General features: G+C 34.7%; 1 protein-coding gene across 5 annotated transcripts in view; it reads right to left on the minus strand.

Annotated features, from left to right (window-relative positions):
* CACNA2D1 (calcium voltage-gated channel auxiliary subunit alpha2delta 1) overlaps positions 1-26360 on the minus strand; it is a 333502-nt gene that overhangs the window by 59076 nt on the left and 248066 nt on the right. For all 5 annotated transcript variants that reach the window (XR_014796169.1, XM_084897069.1, XM_084897071.1 and 2 more), the window contains exons 11-12: positions 14747-14905; positions 9778-9882 (exon numbers count right to left, since the gene is read on the minus strand). Coding sequence is in view for 4 of the 5 variants with exons in the window: in XM_084897069.1 (XP_084753195.1) it covers positions 9778-9882; positions 14747-14905 (264 nt within the window). In the remaining variant the exon portion in view is untranslated. The remainder of the gene's footprint in view (positions 1-9777; positions 9883-14746; positions 14906-26360) is intronic.

Raw genomic sequence — 26360 nt, forward strand, 5'->3', positions numbered from 1 at the left:
TTAATGATGCTAACAAGTATTTGATAAACTGGCTATTTAACATGGGTGATTTTTACCAATTTAGTAATATAAACCAATATTCTAAGTTCCACATTTCAGCTCTTTCTAAAGATAAACATGCAGAAAATCACTTTTCCATGATTTTCATGTTCTGGTTTGAACTATGTTAAGAGCTTTTCCCTAATTCATGTCGATTGACTGTTTGAATTGACATTTTCTAATTGTTTCATCTGTTTCATCTTTTCCACATGATTGCAGAGCTCAAGTCTCAAAAGAGATTTCACATCTGTTCTCTGTTCTCTCACTTGTCTCGGCCACACAGAAACCACGTTATAACAACCCCTGCCCAAAAATGTACATTGGGGATGTTGCTGTTTCACTTATAAAGTTTCATGCGAGCCGCCCGTAAGCCGTCTAGGTTTGCCTTAGCTTGTTATGTAGGGAGCCATTCAGTGGACATGGCTGAGTTTTAATCACCTCAAGTTGCAAGAACAAACGCCTGGTTCTAGGTTAACACAAGTTGGTGACTAATGACACTTATCCCTCTCTTAAAACACAAGGTTCATTTTCTTAAATTCTTCAATCGTATCACATTTTAGGCTGCAAACACAAACATATAATTTTATTATATATAATTTTATTATATATATATATTTATTATTATTATTATTATTATTATTATTATTGCCTGTATATTTCAATGGCGCCTTACTGCTTATACAGTTGAACTTGCTCCTAAATGGAAATACTTTTATATAAACAGGCTGGCCACCTACGGATGACTCGATTTCAGTGCTATCCCCTAAACAATTGTCACGTGAATCCAGGGCAGGGAAAAAACCCAGATGCTCCAGAAAGCACTTGGGGATTGTCTTCATAATTAACACGTGAAAGCTTGTCTCCACTTTTCAACTGAAAGCATTGCTTTCTCTCATTGTTCCTGTTCTCACAACAGTGTTCCAGGAAAAAAAATTTCCATAAAACACTCTTCATTAAAAAGAAATAAGTGAACACAACTAATATGTCTCTTCCAGGCAACAATTTCTAATAACATAGAGGCATACACGTTAAACTTAGACATACCATGTCATTATTTTAAGTGATGTTATTCATCAAATAGTCCAAGTCAGCCAAAAAAAAATATGAGTTAAAAAACAAAACAAAAACTTGTAACTTTTATTTACTACAAAAGTTTTGCCTACTACCCTGGAGACCTCAGAAGTCCAAATTAAGAGATTCAGGATCAGAGCTGGGTGTGGAAGTATACTTTCTGTCATAATTAAAATTTTATAAAATTTTAAAGCACGCTAATTTCCCCCATCTATCTTTGTTCATTTTTCACATAGGTCCTTGTTGTTTTTTTTTAATGTAACATTAACTGATTGAATCATTCCCATATAACAAATGTATATACCTTATTGTCAACATTTAAAAAAAATTCTATCTTTATAAAGCATTATATTTTTTTTATTTTTCAATTATAGTTTACTTACTGTAAATATTTTAATTTTTTTTTATTTAAAGAGAGGGAGAGAGAGAGCTAGAAACATCCACAAGAGAGACACATCAATCTGCTAACTCATGCACGCTCCCTACTGGGGATTTAGCCTGCAACCTGGGCATGTGACATGACCTGGAATTGAACCAGTAACCTCTTAGATGCTCAATCCACTGAGCCACACCAGCAGGGCTACTGTCAACATTTTAAAGATACTTTCCTTTCTGAAATTTTCCAAACTCCATGTGGGTAATAAAATTTCAAGACTATAAAATGTAGCATTTAAATAATTTCTGCAACTACCTTATCATTATAATATTTACAACATCTTTCTATTATAACTAAGATTCTCATTTTTCTCTTGATGGATATACACACACACATATACATACATATACATCAATCAGATTCATGTATATAGTTAATGATTTCGGATTATCTTAGAATTTTCTGAAATAATTTAAAAATATATATTTGATTCAGAAAAAGTATACTAAAAATTATCTAAAAATTTAAATTCCTTATATGACAATGAAAAAAATCAATAAAATTTCACTTGCAGATGCCATAACTATGTCTAATTTTGCTTTAATATATAATAGATAATTATGAAATAAGAATTTTAACTTCATAGACATGTGAAATAGACATGTTATAGTAAATGTACATGATGAATTCATGAAATTTAAAATATGGATTTTTTTTTTGCATACTGACTTTCCTCTTGGACTTGAGATGGTATTCTTTCTATTCTATATTATATTACTGCCACCCTGTGGAATAATGAACTCACTCTAAAATTCCAGATCCCCAAATCCACAGAGATGATTTCTATGCCCTGCTTCTCATGGTTTCCACTTTTTGAAATTCACACTTCATATTTAGCTATAATTTAGATAGAGGAAAAATAAAGTGATTCCTTGGAATACGCACAATTTAAAAATCAAGGTAAACTACATTCCCAATTACATATACTTTTAAGGTTCTTTTCTTATTAGTGCATTTGGATGGTCTTACATAAAAGCAAATAAAATGACCCAAAATAACTCAAAATCCTTAATATGTACTCACACAAGCTATGTATTTTATCTAAAGTCTCAAACAAATTAATTTAAACTAACTCTATATCAAGACAAAGTCAACTTTTGTAAAAAAAAAATTCTTTACTCATGCTGCATGGTACATTTATAATCACAATATTAGATTCACATAACAAATGCAAACTGAAAATTTTCTTTCCTTAATAAAATATTCTAGAAAATTTGTTAAATGTTCCTTAACGAATCTGTATGATTTTCAACAGGTTCATGTTTCAAATGTTCACTTTTGTGAGGTACATACATATGAGACATACAATCATAGATGGCTTTGAAAAATGTTTTGAAAATGCTGTTGCCGAGATCTTTAACAGAAACACTATGGGAAAGTAGTGTTAAATAAACATTGAATTAGGTAAAAACAATTCCAAGATTGCATTATTTTATCTATTGTATCTAGTTAGTGTCTTATAAATAAATGGAAATAAATATATGTTAAATAAAAAAAGAAAGCCCATAGTCAAAGGAGTGGTCTCAATTTCTTACCAGAGGGATCTAAGACATATGTCATGCTATCTGACATGTAAATCAATTAATTATAAGAGATCAGAGACACAACAGGACTCATGCTATCTTGAATTTTGTAATCTGGGCAGTTTCATTATATTATGGTAAATCCTTGACCTTTTTTAATGTTATTTATACTTGCTCAATGGAGTTAAACAATTTTTTTCAGGCAAAATAAAGTATACTTAATTCATGTATCATTTATATACTGCATTAATTCTTAAAGAATAAAAAACATTCTTATAACTCTTGACTCATGTATAGTTGTATAAGCATAAGGATATGCATAGAAGCGATAGTAATTTGAGAGCATATTTAATAAAATTAAACTGAAAACAATTAAACACCAGTTCTTATGAGCCTCAAACTCTCATAATTGGCCTTTAGTTGTTTCCAAATCCAATTTTTCTCTGAATAGAGAAATTATATTCCAATAATATAAAGATGATACATCAAGTCTTTTTTTTTAAAACAGAGAAAGCTTTTAATTAACAAATTTTGTTATTTAAAATACATTACTGATTTGTTATAATTCGCAAATGATTTCTAACATTATCCTATAATACTGGGCTTCTGCTAATCTCTTTATTTTGTTTTGTTTGTTGAAGAATAAAATACTTGTTGTCAATTAAGATTTTTCCAAAGCCACAGGGTCAGCCTATTTTAAAAAGTCATAGGAATTTCTCATTTCCCAGCAGAACACAGTTACTGGAAACTGTCACCTCGGCAATTATCAGTTACCCAGAGTTCAAGTTTAATTTGCATTAGGCAAATCTCCAAGGAATAATGGAAATGAGACTAAGAAGAAAGCCAATAAAACTAAAATAAGAACTTCGGCTATCGAAACATGTTAGAAAAAATGATGTCAAAAATGCGTTTTATTAATTTACTATGTGTACTAAAATTTTTGGCTTTACGCCTCTAAAAATATGAGATTGGACTGAGTATTTTAGGAGAAAATTTTGCAGTGGTTTCCAGAACTCACAAAGATTTCAGAATCCAGAGCATTTGAATAGCCCATATCTCTCGTTTTATAGTATTATAAAGTAAATAAAATGTCTAAATACCCTTTTCACGATGAATTTATAAAGCCCAGTGATCTGAAAGGTACTTGCAGCCTGCAAAGTTTTGACAGCTTAGTTTCGACAGCTTAGTTTCATCCATCTTTGTTAAAGCTGTGGGAAGCATGTCCTTCGGTGGTAAAATTCTGTTGTCCAACAAGAAGGAAGGCGAATGGGTGGACAAATGATGACTGGCATAGCCACAGGGCTGCCCAGGAGAGGAGAGAGACAGAGGACCAGCCAGGCACATCCCACATAAGGCTCTGAGATTTGGACTGTAGATCATCTAAACTCTTGATTCTGTCACTTAATAGCTGTGAGACTTTCAACAAGTTACTTCTCAAATTTTGGATTTCTAATTTCCAAAATGGCAATGAGGATGATAATAAAAATGCTTTTATTATATGATTAATCCAGTTGAAAATGATGTGATACATGTAAAGCATTTATATTATATGGAAAATTGTGAGCTCTGTACATATTAGCTATGGTAATGAAGATGAGAATAATTATAACAGAGACAATGATAACTAGAATGTTTTCTGAAGTCAAACCATCAGAATTCAAAGAGGCAATATTTCCCATTAGTGGGACATTAGCCTTTCATCCTCAAAATGAACTTGAAATTCCTCAAAATAATACCCCTCTAAAGGAACAAATTTGGCTCACTCTCTTACATTTAACAATAGCTCTAAATAAAAAAAGTCTAATATTGTCTAAATGTCATTTTGTTCCTATGAGATATGTCTGTACAGAATTTCTAAGGGTCTGACAAAGCAATAATGTAATTGATGTGTGTTGGATTTAACAATATGAAACAACTTTAATAAGAAAAACAAAATGCAATAGTTATCTACTTTTATCTAAAAGAAGCAGATATTTTTCTCTCATATCTTACATGTGAGTGCATAACACAGATACATGACTTGGGATTATGTAGGTATTTTTAATTGATAAACAACAATTATAATGAATTACCCTTACATGATCAGATTATAAGAAGAGATTGAGTACCCCCTCCTTCTACGTTCATTTGTAATACTTTATAAGGAAAGAATAAGTTACAGGCCCATGGCATTTCCAAGCAATTTGTAACTCTGCAAAGACTGCTGTCAGCTGGGATATCAGAAAATAAGCAATATAGTGACTTATTTCAGATGTTACTCTTGAGTAATGCCAAATACTTTACTGACACTAATAATGAAAATCCTCATGAAAAACTAAGTGTTGGACTGATTAGGGTCAATGGAAAGCTGCCATTGATACAATCATTTTTATATAAACTTAAATCCTCCCTACATATAAGATGATGTGTAAGAATAAACCGTCAATTTTCCTCCACATTCCAATTATAAGACAAATTTTTTTTGTTTTGTTTGTTTTTAATATATTTTATTGATATTTTACAGAGAGGGAGAGAGAGAGAGATAGTTAGAAACATCGATGAGAGAGAATCATCCATCAGTTGCCTCTTGCACATCCCCTACTGGGGACATGCCTGCAACCAAGGTACATGCCATTGCCTGGAATCGAACCTGGGTCCTTTCAGTCCGCAGTCCTACGCTCTATCCGATAAGCCAAACCAGTTTTGGCAAGACAAATACTGTTTTAAGTGACTTCCCATTAAAAGAGCAAAGCTATCGGTTTTTCATGACATTTATGAATTTCTTATAGTTTACCTCAGGTGCATATTTATTGCATATTCACTGATATCAAATATGTCAGTAACCATGTAGCGACTACTGAGTCAAGCACTGTGCTAACCATAAGGGTTCAATGGTTGGCTTATAAACTAACACAAACCCTATCTTATAATAAAGGGAAGTTCAAATTAAAGAGTGAACAAGTACTTTATTAAAATTAAAAATGGTAACCTGGGGAAAAGAAAACAAAACAAAAAAAAGGCTGCTGACATAGAAAATGCTAAGGGAGTTTCTGAGGGAAGGGGCCACCCTAGAAAGACTGGGTAAGGAAGACACCTACAGAGATATATTGTAAACAGAGCTGTTCATCTACCAAAAAGGCAGCCACAGAAAAAGGAGAACGCAATGCCTTCTCCAGTGTGATGTTTTAACTCAAACAATGGGCAATCCCAATTGCAGGTGATATAGTTCTTCCTAGAAATTACTTCAAGTGCAGTTTCTATACTCTGAGGTTTATGCTATATTATACGCTTTCTGCTTCATTAATACTTAACCTCATTTTTTCAACAGATTTGTTTTAGATATTAAAAATTACAAAATCTCTCTCTCAATGTTTCTAGCTCCCTATCCCTCTCCTTTCTCTCTACTTATTGAGTAATAAGTAATATTACTCAAGACTAAAGGAAATACATCCTATATAATAAAGAGCTAATATGCTAATTAGACTAGATGGGGGAAATGATCTTCCAGAATGACTCTCCAGAATGAGTGCTAGGCAGAGTGGGCCACGAAGTAGCCAGGGCTGTGTGGTCCTACTCTTGCATGAATTTCATGCATCAGGCCTCTAGTCTGATAATGTTTTCCTTAATTTAGGTAACTGTCAACATTAACTTTATTCAGAAAGAAACAAACTTGTTAAAAAGGAGGACACAATTACACACACATGCACAAAACCTGCCTTTGATAATCTCTCTACTGGCACGGCTGTTCTTACATTACAATTATTGCTCTCAGCTATCCAGTAACTCTGGCATAAAATAATATATTTGATTTTATTAATAAGGTGTAGTTCCTGTTCTAACATTAAAAATCATTTGGAAACTGTTGAAAGTGTCAAAATATCTGTAATAAAACTCTTTAGAAAAGTTTTATTACAGATATGTTAGAAGCAGTGCATTTGTTAAATAGTATTAAGTGATTTTACATATCTGGCCCAGCCACTGTGTCTCAGTGGTTGAGCATCGACCTATGTACCAGGAGGTCATGTGTGATACCTAGTCAGGGGACATGCCAGGGTTGCAAGTTCAACCCCTAGTCAGAGCATGCAGGAGGCAGCTAATCAGTGATTCTCTCTCATCACTCTCTCTTCCTTTTTGAAATAAAAACACATTAAAAAATTTACACATCTTAATGCTCTTATTATCATATGTTTGAAGATTCATTCTAAAGGCTTTATTCTTGCCTTTTAAAGAAGCCACAGAGAGATAAGAGAGAAGACAATGAATTATTTTCAGTGAATAATTTTCCCTACCATCTGTTGAAATATTGAAAATTTTCACTATTATCATATAAAACACATACACAGAATCAGCCACTTGTGATTTGCTTTAAAATCGTATAGGGTATAGAGTATATCTCACTACTTTGGATGTGATAGAACATTAGGACAGACTTTGCCAATCTTTTTATTTAATTTAAAAAATAATGTATCTATTGTCAGGTGATTATAATTTTATGGCTAATCACTCTTAATTTTGAAAATTATTCCCCTTTTATCATATGCTTTTCTCCACTTGTTCTCATCCATTTACTAGTTGTTTTGAAATGCCCATTTTATTAATTTTGACTGTCTTTCATTTTTTAATTCTGAGAATTAAGCTAAGAATCAGAGAACAATTTTTTAACTGGCAAGACAAGCTTAAATGTGTGATGCTAACCAACCCTTTTGCCAGTCTACAGAAGAGCCACTATCTTAATTTTGCTGGGCCTGGAGATTATCTTTCAGCTCTGCGTCTGGTTTTACTTTTCTTTCTTCATTTGTTTGGACTCTCTGAGAGAGTTCATTTTCCTTTTGGCACAATTTTAAGGATGTCTCGTACACATGGGTGAACCCTAAGGAATGGCATTGCTGCAGGTAAAGATTAGGAAGCGAATTGACTTTAATTTGAAACAGCTGTGCAAGGAGATTAACATGGATTCGGTTTTAAAGCTGCACCTATCTGTAATCCCCAAGAGTAATACAGAAAGAACCCAAACATTCTGTTCTAACGCTCAAACTTTTGGCCTCATTAAATTGTGCTATGTATCTGTAGCATCATTCATCAGTTCCCCGGATGCACCTCATCACACCTACCAGGCTGCTCTGAGTGATTTCTGATGTCAACTGGATGAAAAATGATTGTAAATGAAGCATTTAGCAGCCATATTAATGCCAAGCAAGAGGCTTAGGAGAAAAGTAGCATTCAAAGAGTAGTTTTCAGATTTTTTCTAAAGCTAATAAAACTTTCTTCATGACTATAATTTTGGTATTTTTAAGCTACAAATGATTTTTTTAAAAGAGCATACTTTAAACAAAGTTATAATCAAATATAGACTTTGTGTACAAATGAAATCTATCAAATTTCATTTGTACACATTGGGCATTTGAAAGATCATATGGCTAGTGAAATTCTGAGTTGATAAGTGTACTATGTAACAAATATTAATTGAGCAGGTATGGAATTAGTCTATCATACATATTCTTAAATGTCAAAGAGAGCCAAAACCGGTTTGGCTCAGTGGATAGAGCGTCGGCCTGTGGACTGAAGGCTCCCAGGTTCGATTCCGGTCAAGGGCATGTACATTGGCTGTGAGCACATCCCCTTTGAGGGGTGTGCAGGAGGCAGCTGGTTGATGTCTCTCTCTCATCAATGTTTCTAGCTCTCTATCTCTCTCCTTCCTCTCTGTAAAAATCGATAAAATATATTTTATTAAAAAAAAATAACAAACAGAGACAACTATCTTCCACATCAGGGTCTGTGGGCTGCAAATGCCTGACAGGGTTGGTAGGTGCATGGAAGATTGGGAAGTTTGAATGAGGAGAGGAAGTCAGAAAAGATTATTCAATTCATCTACAACCATCTGAAGCTATATGTGAAGATGGTTAAAAAAAAAATCTTCCTTAAACACCTTATACAGATATATTCTATTTTTAACATATACATCTATGTGCTATATGCACACATATGTCCTTGACATAAATAATTAAATATGTAAATGCTATCTGAACAAAATGCAAAAACATTCAAAAGTAGAACTGAATTAAGAGTGTTTGTTGGTCATCATCTATTTTCACTTAGGAGTTACAGAACATGGTAATACCAGGAGAATAATATGTGTTTAATGAAGTTTTCTCATGTTAGGGGGAAAAATGAACTTCAAGAACATCTTAATTTTTAGGTTAAATGAAAATAAAATTTATTTAAAAATCATATAAACTAAGGGCTAACTACTGAATTTTCAAAGTTGCTTTGGTATTGACAAAAGATGTGTGTTTTAAGAGAAGGAAATGTCCTTAAAGCACAATAGACAATATATTAACAGAAATTCAGCAGTATTGCATATGAGAGTTTCATTAGTTTTACAAAAGTAAATGTGATGTGAATCATTTAATTTGAGGTGTAGCATGTCACAAAATGCCTTTGTTTAAAAAACTGAGCTTGGCTAAAAACAGGCATGGCTCAGAAGTTGAGCATCGACCTATGAACCAGGAGGTCATGATTTGATTCCTGGTCAGGACACATACCTAAGTTGAGGGTTCAATCCCTGGTCCAGGTACCTCTGGGAGGAAACTGATTAATGTTTCTCTCTCAAGTGATGTTTCTCTCTTTCTCTCTCCTTCTCTCCCTCACCTCCACTCTCTCTAAAAACCAATAAAAAAACATATCCTCAGGTGAATATTAAAAAAAAAAAGGTTATAAAATTGCACTCACTTTTCTGTCTTTGTTGTATTTGGCAAATATCTCCTGGGCTCTCTCCTCTCCTCCATCCGTGAACAGCATGATGATCTTATTGCAGTTAGCTCTGGAAACGTTGTACTGTAAAAAAATACATGTATGTCATTCATAATCAAAGGCAGAAATATAAAGCACAGGAAAGAGCATGAAGAGGATGCAAGTAATGAGGACAATGTATGCCCAGTATGTTTATTCTAAGATCTGGTTCCTGGATCAGCCCAGGCCCATCCCCTTACAGAGCCTTCCCTTCAGCCCCCACCCCTGCCCCAGACCTCCGAGACCCCAACTTCCTTCAGGTCTCTGATTAAATGTCATCTTATCAATGAGAACTTTCCCCAAAGCTACCTGAGGCTGTATCTTCTTCACAGCATTCTATACTAATATTTATTTCAGATATCTTATTTGCTTGCCCATTGTTGGCTTTGTATAATGTAAGGACCATGAGGGTAGAAGCCCTGTCTGTTTTTGTTCAGTATCTTTTTTTTTAAATGCCTAGAACACAATAATTTTCCAGTGATTAATTCATAGATTTTAAATTAATTAATAGTTATGTTGTCATTTCTCCCCCCCTATAATTTAAACCAGAAACAAACAATATTAATAAAAATTGTTCATACCTTTTCACATATACTTTTAAACTATTTACAAATATTTTCCCTTCCTTTCCTCCTTCATCCTACTTTATTTTATTAACTTTACATTTCTGAAATTATAAACTCCCAGTTAATCCCTAACACCAATGCTCTTTCATATCTTTGTAAATGTTCATACCTATTCTCAGAATAGCCTCTGCTATTTTCTCACACCTGCCACACGTATTCTGAAAGACTTTAATCCTGAAAGACTTAATTCCTAGTGTAAATCACTTGAACTTTAAGGTCCCAAAGGAGACAGACTTAGGAGAACAATGGATTAGCACCAAAAGACCACTCTGGTGAATTTAATTTAGAAATATGGGCTTCTTTGAAGTCTGCAAAGATAATGGCAGCCTTTTTACTGTTGCAAAGTGTGTTTCTGTGTTAAGTGTTTAATTTAAAATTAATTTATGAATGCTCAGCTTCTTTCAAAATGCCAACGCCCTAGCCAGCCTAGTGCTGTCAATGGAGATACACCTTATTTGTAATTTTAACTTTCTGATAGCCATGTTAAAGAAAGTAAGAATATCTGAAATTAATTCTAACAATATATTTTATTTAACTTGGTCATCCAAAATATTGTCAATTAAGTATGAGATCAATATAAAAATTCTTCAGATAACATATACTTTTTCTTTCATAATAGGTCTTCAAATCTCAGTTCAGACCAGGCATATCCCAAATGTTCAACAGCATATATGATTGTGGTCACCATACAGCACATTAACCTGGCCCTTAAATTACACACACACACACACACACACACACACACACACACACACATATATATATATATATATATATATATATATATCCATCCTGAAGTTATCCAGGAGATAATTAAGCTATTGGAGGACCATGCTCTATATTATTTTAAAAAAAGATATACCCCATTTCCTGTTAGACCAGCTAAGAAAAACAACATTTTGCTTTATTGATGAAAAAATCCTGTTTCATATAATCTCACCCCATTGAATAGGCATTAGAAGATTGTCAATTAAAGCTTTCATCCAAGCATTGTGAAAACACAAGAATTGACTAATACAATTTGTCCCATTCAAACGTGATTCTTCTCTTTGAATATAACTGTCTAAAATTTTCACTATACAAAAAATTACATATTTTATTATCAAAATACTCTGTGAAAGGTGTCAAAATCCCTTAACTAAAATTATTTTCCCTAATGATTTGTCTTTTTGATCTGCATATTAAAAATGGGCAAAATAAATATGTACTTAAAAAATTGTCTCATAAAAGTGATAAGTAAAATTTTTACCACAGGACTCAGTTTCCTTAGAGTTGTAGAGGTATTTTATCACTAAATGCAAACATCACACTGGGTTGTGCTGATCATTTGGATACTGGTACAAATACATAATAACCTTCCCCAAGAGAGAGAAATTAGGACACACGAAAAATGGAAATAAAATGTTTTGTTTTCGACATGATTTTTCCTAGAAGCAGCCTTCTCAGGACTTTTGATAAAGCAAAGTACATCGAAGGAACTTTTCAGTGGATTTGCAATTACCTAAAGAATCACACAGTCATACAGTCACACAGCTATACCTGACTGGCTTGTAATGAATTAAATAAAATAAAGAACATGACTATTCCAATAACTTGATTTGCTTTAATATATTATTTCATAACCTTCTTTGCTATATCCCTGCATGGCCAGGACACAGAGCAGCATCTATTACATATGCACTCAATAAAAATGTTTTGAAAATTGCATCTCCATGTATTTGGTGACATCTTATAAAACGCTACCTGAAGAATAATTCAAATCTTAATTTAAGGCTTTCTATGAGGAAAATGATATGTCTAATTCTATTTGATGCCTGCTTCAGTGATCTCAAAGGTAAACCTTGCAAGGATTTACTGAAAAACAGAGAGTGGCATTACATGATAATAAGAGGACTAGGAGGGTTTGAAATAACAAAATGTGCTTCAATTGTGAATAAGGCAGGCTGTGACATTTAGGGAAATTACTTTAAAATGAAGAAGTGCAATACCTAAGGGACACGTGGAAAGCAGAACATTTGAGATTTATTCCAGGAATAACTGAGACATATTAAAACTCCTTTACAATGGTGGTGCAGGCAGCACCAGAGGCCAAGAGAAGTAAAGTTATATTTTATCAGCAACTAGCAATGAGTCTGGGAATTAATGTGGCGCCTCTAATGAGACTGCCTCTGAAATTGTACATTAGGCTGGAGACACCTCAGCATTTCACAAGTGAAACCTGAATAAGAGGGAAGGAAGCCAGCTTAATGAACAAACGCTGAGAAGAATAATGAACCTGCCAATCCCAAAAACCTGATTACTGACTCAAGGGATAAATAATGATTAGTCTTAAAAGTTATATTCCTTTTCTACAGAAGGGATATATCTGAATCTAGTGGCCAATTACATTTAAATTTTGAAGTTTTCATCTTTTTGTTAGTGAACATACATCATTTAACAAGCATGCGTTTTTACCAAATAGAACTTCCCTTCAAACTGAGGGCTGATCTGCTTTGCCTTTCCGTCTCCTCCCTTGCTTATCGAACAGTCAACATAACAAACTGAGCTCTTTCTACCCTCATCTTCCCTCTATCTAGATTCCTGTGCCATTATCTACTTAGTGATCTCCTTAACAGAACTTAGAATCACCCAAATCCCTCCTGCCACTCACCAACCTTTTCCCCTGGTCCAGTTACCCTGTCACTCCTATTCCAACACCAGGATTTCTACCATAGCTTAACCCCAAACACTAGTTAGAGCATGTCATTTCCATAGCATTGCCATTTTGTTGGCTCCTAAACACTCCATTAACTGACAATTCATGGTCTTTCCATTTCCATCCTGCTCCTATATTGCTATGCCCCAGCCATGGCCAAACAGCCTGCAATCCCCGCAAGGTTCCATGTAAATCTGGCAATTGTCCATGTAGTTCTTTTTATCTTAAATGATTTCCCCTCTATTGGCTACCTACCCAGATTCTAGTCACTGCTCAAAAATCCTGTTTTCAAGGGAAGGCCACACCTTCCCGATGCCCTTTGGGTAAACTGAATTCCTCCTCCATGCTGCTCCAGAAGCACACTCGGAATGCCCCATGATGGCCCTAACTCGTTGAACTGGGATAATGGTTTAGTGTATGCTGGAGCTTCTCAAGAGCAGATGGTCTGGATTATTTCTGTAATTCCAGCTCTGGTGCTGTGACAGGAAATTGTGCGACTCTCACAAATATTGGCTGAATGAACCAAATGGATGGACCAACTGATCAGACATCTCAAAAACTGTTTAGAAGATTCACTTAGGGTACAACAAAGTCAAATTTGAAGAAAAGACCACCTGTAAGGGCTTTTCTGATTCAGCAAATAACGTTAGGAATTACGTGCTGATTCTGTACCAGCCATGTTACTAGTCATTATTATAGTAATCATGATCTTAACTCCAACACCAGCCCAACAGCTTACAGTACACCAGGATTACTGTGTGTCAGGTACTGTAAACAACCCTGCCCACAACCATCTGATGTACATGTGATGGTGACCTCCACTGTATAAGTGGAAAAAAACCAAGGTACAGAAGAACGGTTAGGTCCTCACTCTCAAACAGGGTGAAAACACTGTCTCTTGAGAGATACAGAACTGTATGTGAAAATACAACTTCTGCTCTCAGCTGGTTCAGAATGAAAAGGAGGGCACGGCCATTTGAAAATACAGTCCACAGTGTCAGGGAGTAGGCAGGCAGTGTCCAATAGTCTCACTGCAGACATGGATGGGTGGTGATTAGTTCAGGGGACTCTTCCCCGAGGAATTCCTGCTTGGGACTTATTTTCCCTCTCAACGTACTGCCTACCATTTTGACCTTTCTGTACACTTAGGAACAATTCAAATACCCAAAGTAGATGTTTAAAACTAAAATCTTTCTACTAACTATTTGATGATTAAGAGAACAAATTTCCAAAAAAAATGTAGCAATTGATAGAAGGAAAAATAAATGATATTCTAATTATGCCAATTAAGTTTTAAGTGCTTATGCAAAATTAAATGACCTTATTAATATGTTTTTAAACCTATTCTGAAAATATGATAGAAGATATAAAAGGACAAGAAAATATTCATTTTGTATACCTTTTGAATTTGAATTTAGAAAAAATAAAAGTAGCTCAAAGATTTCTACTGCCTGGACACATCCGCTTTCTAAACAAATGAAAAAGAGCACTGTTATCTAACCCTAGGTAGCTTTAACTCTCAGGATATTGACATTCAGCAACTGCAGTTCAATAATGAAAGAGAAAAAGGGTTGGTATTTCTACTTACATTAAGCAGCTGTTCAAAAGCAAAGCTAAAGCCCTTCTTATAATCTGTAATCCCTTTCGCTGTGATATTATTCACGGCGTCTTTCAGTACTTTCTTGTTTCTTACATTTGCTTGTACAAGGTGCTGAAAACAGCTTACATCCTGGGCGTTGCTGTTAAACTGAAAAAGATAAAATAGTGAACATATAAATGAACTTTAAATCAACCATGTAATTTTCTTTGAATTTGTTGTTTGTACTTCTCAATCCCAGTGGATTACTTTCTCTTAAAAAAAAAAAAAAAAAAGAAAGAAAAAAGGTAGAATAGATTGGTAACAAAGGTATACCAAAGATCAAGTAGAAATTTTCACCTAAGCTATGAAGTTATATTGGAACTCTGAGCCTGTCACTTACCTCCCGAAGCCTGGTTTCCCTGATTATAAATTTGGGATTTTATTTATATACAATCCTTTCCAGCTCTCAAATTTTATGAGAATTCTGACAAAAAAGAAAAAGAAAGAAAGAAAGAAAGAAAGAAAGAAAGAAAGAAAGAAAGAAAGAAAGAAAGAAAGAAAGAGAAAGAGGGAGGGAGGGAGGGAAGGAAGGAAGGAAGGAAGGAAGGAAGGAAGGAAGGAAGGAAGGAAGGAAGGGAAGGAGGAAGGAAGGAAGGAAGGAAGGAAGGAAGGGAAGGAGGAAGGAAGGAAGGAAGGAAGGAAGGAAGGAAGGAAGGAAGGAAGGAAGGAAGGAAGGAAGGGAACCCCAATATATAATGAAATGTCTTCAGAATCCAGAAATGAAATGATGATGCCTATGCAGGATAAGGGAGAAACTGAGTATTTTACTTGTGCTCTTAAGGAAAAGCTAGACAGAAAAATAGTACACTGAGTTACAGGAAGAGAAGTTTAATCACTTTGAAATTTGAGAGTCGAGTCTTCCTATAAGGATTAAAACAGGAAATCTGAAAGTGACAAGAACACCTGGTAGGTTTTTAGAACTATCACTATTGAGGTTCTCTGCAGAATTCAGTGAAATCTGGAGGCAAGCAAAAGGCAAGAGAACACTGCTGAGAATGACTGCTGGAAGGGATGTGTCCCTGGTCAACAAAGAGGCAGTAAGAGTAGAGGATGAACACCAAGCATACGTGTCCCAAACTGAAAAGGTAAGAATGATCACTAATTCCACCAAGCACTATAAAAGGTATTCACGTAATTCATTGGATATTTCCCAAAAAGAACAATAGGAGTAACTGCAGTAAGATCCAGAATACTGAGAGGAGTAGGATCGTCCTGTCATGTATTAACTCTGCTATTTGTGTACGTCCTTCATACTCATCTCAGTATTCTGGATCTACTGCAGTTACTCCTATTGTTCTTTTCTTTTTGGAAAATATCCAATTATGTGAATACCTTTCAGAGTGCTTGGTGGAATTGGTGATCATGATTATCTTTTCAATTTGGGGCACGTATGGTTGGTGCTTACTGCCTCTTTTTTTGTGGGATGTTGAATGCTTGTCAGATTCTGACATGGGCATCTGGGTGGCTGGAGAGCTGAAGGAGTAGCTAGAGGACTTACAGGGAAAGGAAGCACAGAATGAGTTTTTAATACAAGAGAGATATGCAAATGGAGATGTCAATAAATCAGAACATTTAAAAGAAGTTCTGGTTAAAGTTAAGAAAACAAACAAAAAACACCTTCAGCATAGACATTGGGTTTAAAACTATATAAATTGAAAGTAGGGGAAGAGCCCTTGAGGAAACTGAGTAAGAATTACATTCCCATGGAGACAAGAAAGAAATGAGAGGATTGGACGGTCTTAGATGAGGAGAGAGAGAGAAATAGTCAAGAAGATGACATTGCAGCTGCAGACAGAGAACATGAGGCGGAACAGGCTGTGCAGGCTGAGCTCAGTGGAGTGCGCTGCAGAACAACAGGAGGTGACGCATGTACAGAGGATCACCTTCAGAGAGCCCTGGGTGGGGAGCAGAGAAGCAAGAGAGAGAAGTGCCTGTAAGCATAACTCTGGGGTCAAGGAAGGGCTTCTTTAAAATGAAGGTTCAATAGAGCAGGAGAGGATCGATAGTAAAGAGAAAAGGGAGAAAAAGATGTAGAAAATTAGGGTGTCCCAAAAAAATGTACACACATTTTGAATAATTATAAAGGCAGTGCTTATTAAACTGTATTTCATTTTCAAAACGTAATAGAATCAGCTGTTAAAATGTGTATACATTTCTTTGGAACATGCTGTAGAAAAATGTAAAAAAAATAAAAGTTCTTGTGAAGGTGGGGAAAGAGGGAATACAGCTGGCAGCTATAGCAATGATCCTTCAGGAAAACGTGTGTTGACTACCTGTTCTAGGAAAGAAGAGTGGGGGCCGAGCACAGATAATGGGGGTGTTAAACAGATGACAGTTTTGTCCCCAGTGAACAATGAGGCAAGGTCATCAGGGTGGAGTAAGAGGAGAGATGGTTTGGAGGAAGTAGATATTAAATAACAAGTAAAATGTCCTGCACAGGTACTTTGAGTTCTTGCCTTAACAGTGAGCACTACTTTCAGGTTCATCATATATATGAGAATAAACTGCCAGTATAGTTTACTGTTGTCTATACATTTGAATGTTGTAACTCCTACTGCCTCGTTCATTACTTTTCAATCTTTGATAATATGACACAATTTTAATCTACACATTTCATTTTGACAATAAAAGAATGGGAGGCTGTGGCTGGTGTGGCTCAGTTGGTTGAAGCGCCATCCCTTGTACCATAGGTGGCAGCTCGATTCCCAGTCAGGGCACATACCTAGGTTTTAGGTTTGAACCCCAATCAGGGCTTGACCAATCCATTTTCTCTCTCACATCCATGTTTCTCTGAGTGTGTGTGTGTGTGTGTGTGTGTGTGTGTCCATTCTCCTAAAAGACCATTTAAAAAAAAAAAAAAAAATATATATATATATATATATATATATATATATATATATATATATATATATTATTGATTTTTTACAGAGAGGAAGAGAGAGGGATAGAGAGCTAGAAACATTGATGAGAGAGTGTCACCGATCAGCTGCCTCTTGCACACCCCCTAGTGGGGATGTGCCCGCAACCAAGGTACATGCCCTTGACCGGAATCGAACCTGGAACCTTTCAGTCCGCAGGCCGAAGCTTTATCTACTGAGCCAAACCGGTCTCGGCCTAAAAGACCATTTAAAATATATATATTTTTAAATGAGAATTACCATGTTAGAAAGTAAAAAAATTTGCCAATATATTAATAGCAAAATGTTTAACTGTAGAAAATTATTAGGTATAGTTATAGGAAATGTTATTAACTGATTTAGTTAAACTAGACACCATAAAATTATGTTATGTAGAAAATGAGTATTGAATAATGTATAGACCTGAGTCTTCTGATTGGCCTTGACCTGCTTTTAAACAGGAAAGTGAAACATCTCATTAAATCACTTTAACACGAACTGATTAAATGTAAATTTAATTCATTAAATATAAATTCAGTGGTGTACATCAGAAAGACTACAATTATATTCATAATAAAACTCATAAATAATGCAAGAAAGAACTTACCACATTTAAGTCCATATAGCAATTCTTATTCTCCCAAGGAAAGGGATAATACATTTAAAAGTCTATCTTAGGTAAGTACACATTTCATAGACATCTAATATTCATCTACTTTTAGAATAGAAAAATAAACCAGTTTTATTTTCATGAACTAAAATTGTAGTCTTCAGTAACACATGCCTAGATTTTATTTTATGAATCACATGTTTAATATATAAACCACATGTATATTAAAAACTGTAAGGCAAAAGTTTAATAACATAACTGTGTAAAACTTTGAAATAGTATATGGTGAGTGAAAATAGATTTAATGAGCCCTGCTTTTATCATCTATAAATAAAATACTTCTTGCCCTAACCGGTTTGGCTCAGTGGATAGAGCGTCAGCCTGGGGACTGAAGGGTACCTGGTTCTATTCCGGACAAGGACATGTACCTTGGTTGCAAGCACATCCCCAGTAGGGGGCGTACAGGAGGCAGCTGATGGATGTTTCTCATCCATGTTTTTAACTCTATCCTTCTCTGTGAAAAATCAATAAAATATATAATAATAAAAAATACTTCTTTAAAGATACATCTTTAACTAACCCAACAGAGTCAGATTCAAGCTAACATCACACTGATTCCTTCCCTGACCTTCCCCAAATCCAAGCAAGTAGGTCCCTTTTGGAACTGTTGAGCAAAATCTCCGTGAGCATCTGAAACAGGGAAAGCGTGGGGGATAATGTGAGCATCTGCCTGGAAATCATGAGGGACTTTGCTTCTGTGCTCTGGCACTTGGACATTCATTTCTCTTTCACGTAGCCTCTTCCTTCTGCCTACAGCACTCTGCCTCTCCTCTACACTTCGTTATCCCACTTACCTCGACATTGTTTCCTGAGCAAAGGCTTTCATGCCTTTCCCTGACTGGGACAAGTCATGCCATAATAAGCTTTCTTAGGCCTAGATTCATATTTTTTATAAGAACATATCTTAGTTATCATTTCATATTTCTTTGCATGGCATCTTGAATGATTCTTCCACATGGCCAAAGAAAATGGTCATCCTACATTGCATCCTCAATGTTTGATATATAATAGGTATACTATAAATATTTACTGAATATATGAAGGTAATTTAAGAAAATTAGAAGATGGTCCAAAATGCTGATCAATAATCAAGAATATAAACCTATTAGTGTAGTGACTATATTTTTACCTGTGTAATATGTGTTTATATTTCTCTATTCACAAACATAAGTAGTCTTTCCAAACAGACACTACTAAAATAGTCACATGAAAATGAGTATAAAACACCTAGCATAAAGTAGATGCCAGCGCACAGATGTTAAATCAATTATAACTCTATCCTTTAAAAAATTATTTTAGTAAAAACATTAGTATAATCAATAGCAAAATCAGAAAGGATTCCTAGATGCATGAGATTCAGATAAACGATACCAGCTTATTGAACTTTCAATAAAGTTCACTAAAAGGATGTTGCAAGGGTCCCTCAAACATTAGTTTAATATTTAAAGACATTCTCTGAGATAACCATGATGAGTAAATTTCAAAGAACATTCCTATTAAATACCACAGTCAAGTACACACATCAAAAAATAAAAGATACTTTAGGTCCAAAGCAAACTCTTAAGTTCTCAAACGAGGTATCCTAAACTCTTGGTTTTGTGAGGGCTGTATCTATTTATGTTCTATGTCCTCTACTAAATAAGAAACCATTCTAAAAAATATTCCTGGAGCAGCTCTGTTGCCCACTGGATTAACCTGGGATACAAACCATAAAATGCTGGCCTTGATATACGCCAACAGTCAGAGAACATCAAGGTCCTGGAAAGTAACTGTGTCCAGGAATGGCATCTGTAATACACCTTCGTGGAACACCACGTTTCCCTGTGAAAGGTTGGTGGGATCACAGTTTACCTTAAAACATTAAGAACTAAAAGTAAAACCCCAAAGGGGATTTCTTCCACTTAGAACAGCAGAGAAAGAGAAGTGGCCTATTTAATATGTGTCTGACCACTCAGCTTTCTTTAATTTCCACTCCTTTACCTCATCATGGATTCTAAACTCCTATAAAGTCAGAACTACTACTTTAGGGTACTTTGTCGTAAAGCATTCTCTAATGGGAAAACTGAACATCATTTATAATTCCTTGATTTTTCAAAAGTTGTTCTATATATAAATTTTTCCTTAGAACATGTTCTAATGATCTTTTATCTCTCTCTCTCTCTCTCTTTTTTTTTTTTTTTGCATGTAAAAGAAATAGAGGGAAAGTGTGGACTCAAGCTGTGCAGTTGATATCAGCAAAAAGGAGAACTCAAATCTAGACTGGCCTGCTTTGGAACATGGGTATTTTTGAGAATTATACAATATGAGTAAACTTCTTTACATAACTTAAATTAGATAGCATAATTAATTTAAATGAATTACTAAATTATATATTGTAAACAATGCAATTTTGCATATTAAGTAAGCACAATTACCAAATTATGGTAACGGAAGCTATCCATATTTTGGACACCAGAGGGCAATGCAGGAAAAAAATAAAAGAAAATTGAACACAAACTGTGATCTTGAAAATATTAGTTAACTTTTATTCCTATTAAAAATATAGTTTAGTTATGTTGATTTTTCTATTTTTAATAGGATGTTTGTAAAATAGAAAATATTATAATAAAATTGTTATAAAATCCAAAGAAAAGAGCTGATAACACTTATTCATATACATGCATTCATATTCCCAGTGAAGAATCACTTTAAGGTTTTTTATCTATTGCCAAATTACTTTCTAGAAATACTGAATCAATATACAATAATATGCATAGAAATCTTACTTCACCTTCATAAGCACTTAATACTGTAATTGCTAAATTATATTAAAGAGGATAATTCAACATTTAATTACTTAAATTTCCTTGATGGCTAAGAAGTAAAATTTTTCTCATGGATTAATTTTCATATAATCTATTAAAATATAAGTCCTATTTTTTTCACTTTGTTAATTAGCTTTTAACTTTTACCCATTTATTATGAATTCTTAAAGTAATTCTATGCTTAGAAAACCATAAACCAATCAGGAAAATATTCATTTATGGTCTTTACTCGTATTTGATGGTTTTGGTTACTTATTTTACATTTCAGTATTCAGTCATGTTGAAGTTTATTTCCCCCAAAAGTATGAGGTGACAATTACATTTAGCTGTGTGCTTTCTCAAATAGCCAATTTTTTTTGAATAATTATGGGTCTATGATCCATTCTTTATAATCAATTCAAATTTAGATACATTTCTAGTATTTTTAGTCCCTTTACTTTTTCCATCATTTCACCAACTTATTTGTAATATTAATAAAAATATTAGCCAAAATATATTGAGGATAACAACTGAGCCAAGCTAAACATTTTATGTGTATTAATTCAATTGACCTTCACCAAGTTTAATGTTTTATTTTTAATATGATTTTCATTATTAAGTTGAGAAAATGAGGCTTAGAATGAGGCAGAAACAGAGTCAGAGCTCTACTTATAACTCAAACACCTGACACACTCTAATCTATGGTGTCTAATCATTTTCAATATATAACAGAAGAGTAAGCTGCCATACCCTGTCACTTTTTGCTCAGTTGTCTTCCTATTGAACTTTGGAACTTTTTTTGTAAAATGAAAATTGCATTTACCAATCAACTTGAAAAAAACTGACATATTCACACGAGTCAGCTTTTCAATCCAGAAAGAATTATTAATTTCACATTTGTAACTGTATTTCCATTTCAACTATTCTACATATATCTCATATATTCTTTCCTTTTTAAAAAAATGCAGATCCTAAATATATTATTAAAAGTACTACTACAGCCCTAGCCAGTTTGGCTTGGTGGACTGAAGGGTCCCAGGTTTGATTCCGGTCAAGGGCACATTCCAGGGTTGTGGTCTCAATCCCCAGTCGGGGGTATGAGGGAGGCAACCAATCAGTGATTTTCTCTCATCATTGATGTTTCTATCTCTCTCTCCCTCTTCCTTCTTCTCTGAAATCAATAAAAAATATATAAATTTTTAAAAAGTACTACTAGGTAATTTGTGAGTTTTGCTAATGTTGTAAATTTGATTTTAATTCTATTATTAATCTCCATTCAGGGAAACCAGAATATGGGGCCACCCATAGTTGGAGACAATGGGAATGTCTTTGCTGTGGTTTCTTGGTTTTACTGCATAAAAAAATAGAGTTTGATAAAAAAACAAAACAAAACAAAACTTTTCCACTTTTTAACTCAATTTAGGAAAAGTAGGACTAGTTCAGGTACTGCTACTAATAAGCATCAATAGTCACATTTTATTAAATTCTCTGTTCTGAGCTTTAGGTTCTTCCTTTCTGAAATCAAAGGGAAAGTTCCTCAAATTATAAAATCAGGTAATTAAATTTAATATTTTTTTTTAACTCTCACCAGAAGATATGTTTTTATTTTTTACAGAGACCAGAAGGGAGAGGAAGGGTGAGGGGGGGGGAGGGGGGGGCAGTGAAGAAGAGAGAAAAGAGAGAAAAGGAGAGAGAAACATTAAGGTGAGAGAGAAACATGAATTGGTTGTCTCCTGTATGTTCCCCTGACTGGCGATGGAACCTGCAATCTAGGTATGTGTCCTGAGCAGGAATTGAACCCACCGCCTTTTGGTGTACAAGACAATGCTCCAACCAACTGAGCCACACTGGCCAGAGCTAGATCTGATCATTTTAACTATCAGGAAAAAAAATTACATAAATAGGAATAATAAATTCTGTGTCAAAAGAAAATGACAACTATTATAATAAAATAATAAAAATGTTGATAACATTACCAAGACAAAATTTCTGTTTGCCTATAATTATGGTGGTCCATCAAAAATTTTAATGGCTTCATTTGAAAATAAATATTCCAATTAACTTAAATCATAACATACTCAAAATTCAGTCTACCTTAACTTTGTTGAAAGATAAATCTGCATAAATCCCAAGTGACATTTTACTGTATTCTATTTGCATTTTGATACAGGTTATTAACATTACCAATAAGTTCCTTTAAACATGAAATATCACCTGGGATCAACAAAAAAAATACTAACTAGATTGAAGGAATTATATTCAATCTAATTCAGTTCTATTGGGACCAAAATATAAATTTGAAATATACACATCCCAAAATTTTGTACTTTTGATATGGTATAAGTTAATAACAATAATAGATACCTATCGATAAACCAAAGGGTTAAACAGGAGAGATTTCATGAGGAGAGAAAAACATTTGGGGAATATATTTTGAAGGGTACAATAAACATGAATCATTTAACAAAATACTAGAAAAGTGAGGGAAAGCAAATGGCAATATTTGTATCTGAAATGTAGAAAAGAACGTAACATGTTAATTGTCACTATAACAAAGCCATTATAATGGAATATATGACCAAGAATTTGCTGAAATGGGATTTTGCTATTCAAAAATTAAGGTTTAAGTCTATCTATTTACTAACAATCACCTTATAATACTATCACTTTATATTTTAATTTCTCTTAAAGTTAAGCCCGCTAAATAATTAAATAGCAAATATAATAGTTTAATTTAATTAAAATAACTGTGAGCTACCTACCTTAAGGCTATAGGTCAGGTTAGCCCTAGCCAATCTCTTTGACTTTACTTAAAATTAAATGAATAAATGCACTTTGTAAATTTTACTCTACATGTAATGACATACATCTGTGCTTATTGGGCCTGCTGTGCAGTCTTTACCTAGTCCTTCAAGCCCCAGTAAATAAGTTGATAGCTTTTATTTTAAAAATAATAGCCCAGTTTTAGAAATATTCCCTTTGCCTCACCTTAAGTATTACTTTCTTATTTCTAAAACTCCAAATGCAACTAATTTTTAAGTACCAAAGCCATCTTTCTTGCACCTTATAATTAATGGAAAAATATTTACCATGCTTGTCCACACCTTCTTATAAACTTTCCTTATACTCCCGAAGTAATTAAGTTATCCTCTAGCAATCTTTTTTTTTTAACTAAATAACCTTGATTACTTGTCTTGTTATATAATCCCTAAATATCTCCTTTATTTTAATCTTTCCTTCACAGTCTTCAGTTTCTTCTCTGTGTAATTTAAAAGAAGATAATTTCTTAAAGCACCCATCTTTACATTTAAAAGTATGTAAAAGAAGGAATTTCAGGTTTTTTTAATGAGCTTAATTTTACTCCTTCTTCCTGTTTTGTTTTTTTTAATTTCACCCTCCCAAAAACAAAAGGCTACAAAATAAAAATATCCATTGTATTAGTGATTCTATGAAGTACCAAGATCTTAAAATCTAAATCATGAATAAGCATGATTAGTTACAACAAGGCCCAGACAGATGCCCACTGGTCTCTGCAAAATGTGCCTCCCTCATGAGCCCCATTCTCTGGTTTTCCCGCTGCTGAGGAGTCACCTGGGAGACTTGCTAACTGCAGACACTGGGTCCTGAGATCAGGGGCAGAGTTTGAGATTCTGGTTTCTAGCCAGCTGCCAGGTGCTGCTCACACTGCTTGGCCACAAGCCCCACTGTGAGGATCAAGGGTATAAACTACAATATTCTTCTTTGTTGACATAAATGAGATATGAATCAACATACAATTTTCCTGAAATCTAAATGGATGGCTATTTTATAAGATGTGAAATGGAATTACTCTCCCAGAATTCATTTGTCGCAAAACGGCAACGGCATGCCAAATAGCTTTTCTTTTACTCGAGCACTGGCAAAATGACGGCCTGCTTTGGAAAGAAATAAAAATAACTTTTAAATTTAAATTGGGCAACAACTGACAACTGTGCTCATTATCATATGCAGAAAAGCTCCTAAACTGAGAAAACCACGAGGCATATTTTAGAAGGAAAAAAAAAAAAGTTCTAAGCTCATAGGAAAAGGAGCAATCCAAATTGTGTCTCTCTCTTGCAACTGCAGATTTCAACAAACCCCAATGACATTAGTTGGTGTTAAACTATCAGGTCAAGAACTGGAACGTGTGTGAGATTTCATCCTACTTTTAAGCAAAGGAGTTAGTCTTCTACCATGTCAGAGATACTGGCCCCCAAAAATACAAGTCCTCTGGTGAGAGACGAAAGGCAGTAAAAACCAGACTGAGACCTATTAGCACCCCAAACCCGATTCCCACAGGGGATAAGAGAAGGACCAGAGGTCATCGCACTGGCCATTAAGGAGTTTCAGGCAAGAGATCCCACATGAGGAAGCTCCTGTTCTTACAAGGAGCTGCTGGCAGACAGCCCATCATCCCCATCAAAGGGAGACCACACCTTCCCACCCCAGCAATGTGCACCTCTTCTGGGGGAGAAGACAGCTCTCCCCTCACTTGCCTGGAATGTACACGAAGCTGAGCAGATTGGCTGTTAGTGCTTAGCCTGGAAAAAATGTGACAGGTTCACAAATAACTGTCTCCCAGCAGTTGTTAGAAACGTAGTAGAGGAATATGGTGGTAATAATAACAACTACCATAAATAAGCATTTTGCATGTAGTGCTCAACAGCTTTTTGACAAGTTAAATGTGATCTGTCCTTTTCAAGGAGGAAGGAACAGATTCATAAGCCTCACATAACTTTGTATAAGGTCATGGAACTAGTCGTTCCAAAGGTTATGCACAATCCCTATGCAATTCAATGAGTACGTCCAAGAGGCAGAATTGTCTGAGAAGAGTGGGACGGAGGTCACTTAACAAGAGGTGAGCCTTACTAAGGTTGCCATCATGTCAAGATCATCCCTTCCCCAGCTCCTACATGGTGGTGGTTCCTCACTCAACATTTTGCACTACATGTAGAGATTGTCACTCCTAAAACTGTCCTTTACTGACCACAATTTAGGTATGACTACAATCTAGGGAAAGTGGAGAGTTTACTTTAAAAACAAGTTTCTCAGCCCTGGCCTGTGGGTTCAGTTGATTGGAGCATCATCCCATACACCAAAGGGTTGACTCCAGGTCAGGGCACATACCTAGGTTGGGACTTCAATTGCCGGTGGTCAGGGCCCGTATGGAAAACAACCCATTGATGTTTCTCTCT

Source organism: Pipistrellus hanaki (assembly GCF_964339955.1).
Source record: "Pipistrellus hanaki genome assembly, chromosome: 10".
NCBI classification, from domain to species: Eukaryota; Metazoa; Chordata; class Mammalia; order Chiroptera; family Vespertilionidae; genus Pipistrellus; species Pipistrellus hanaki.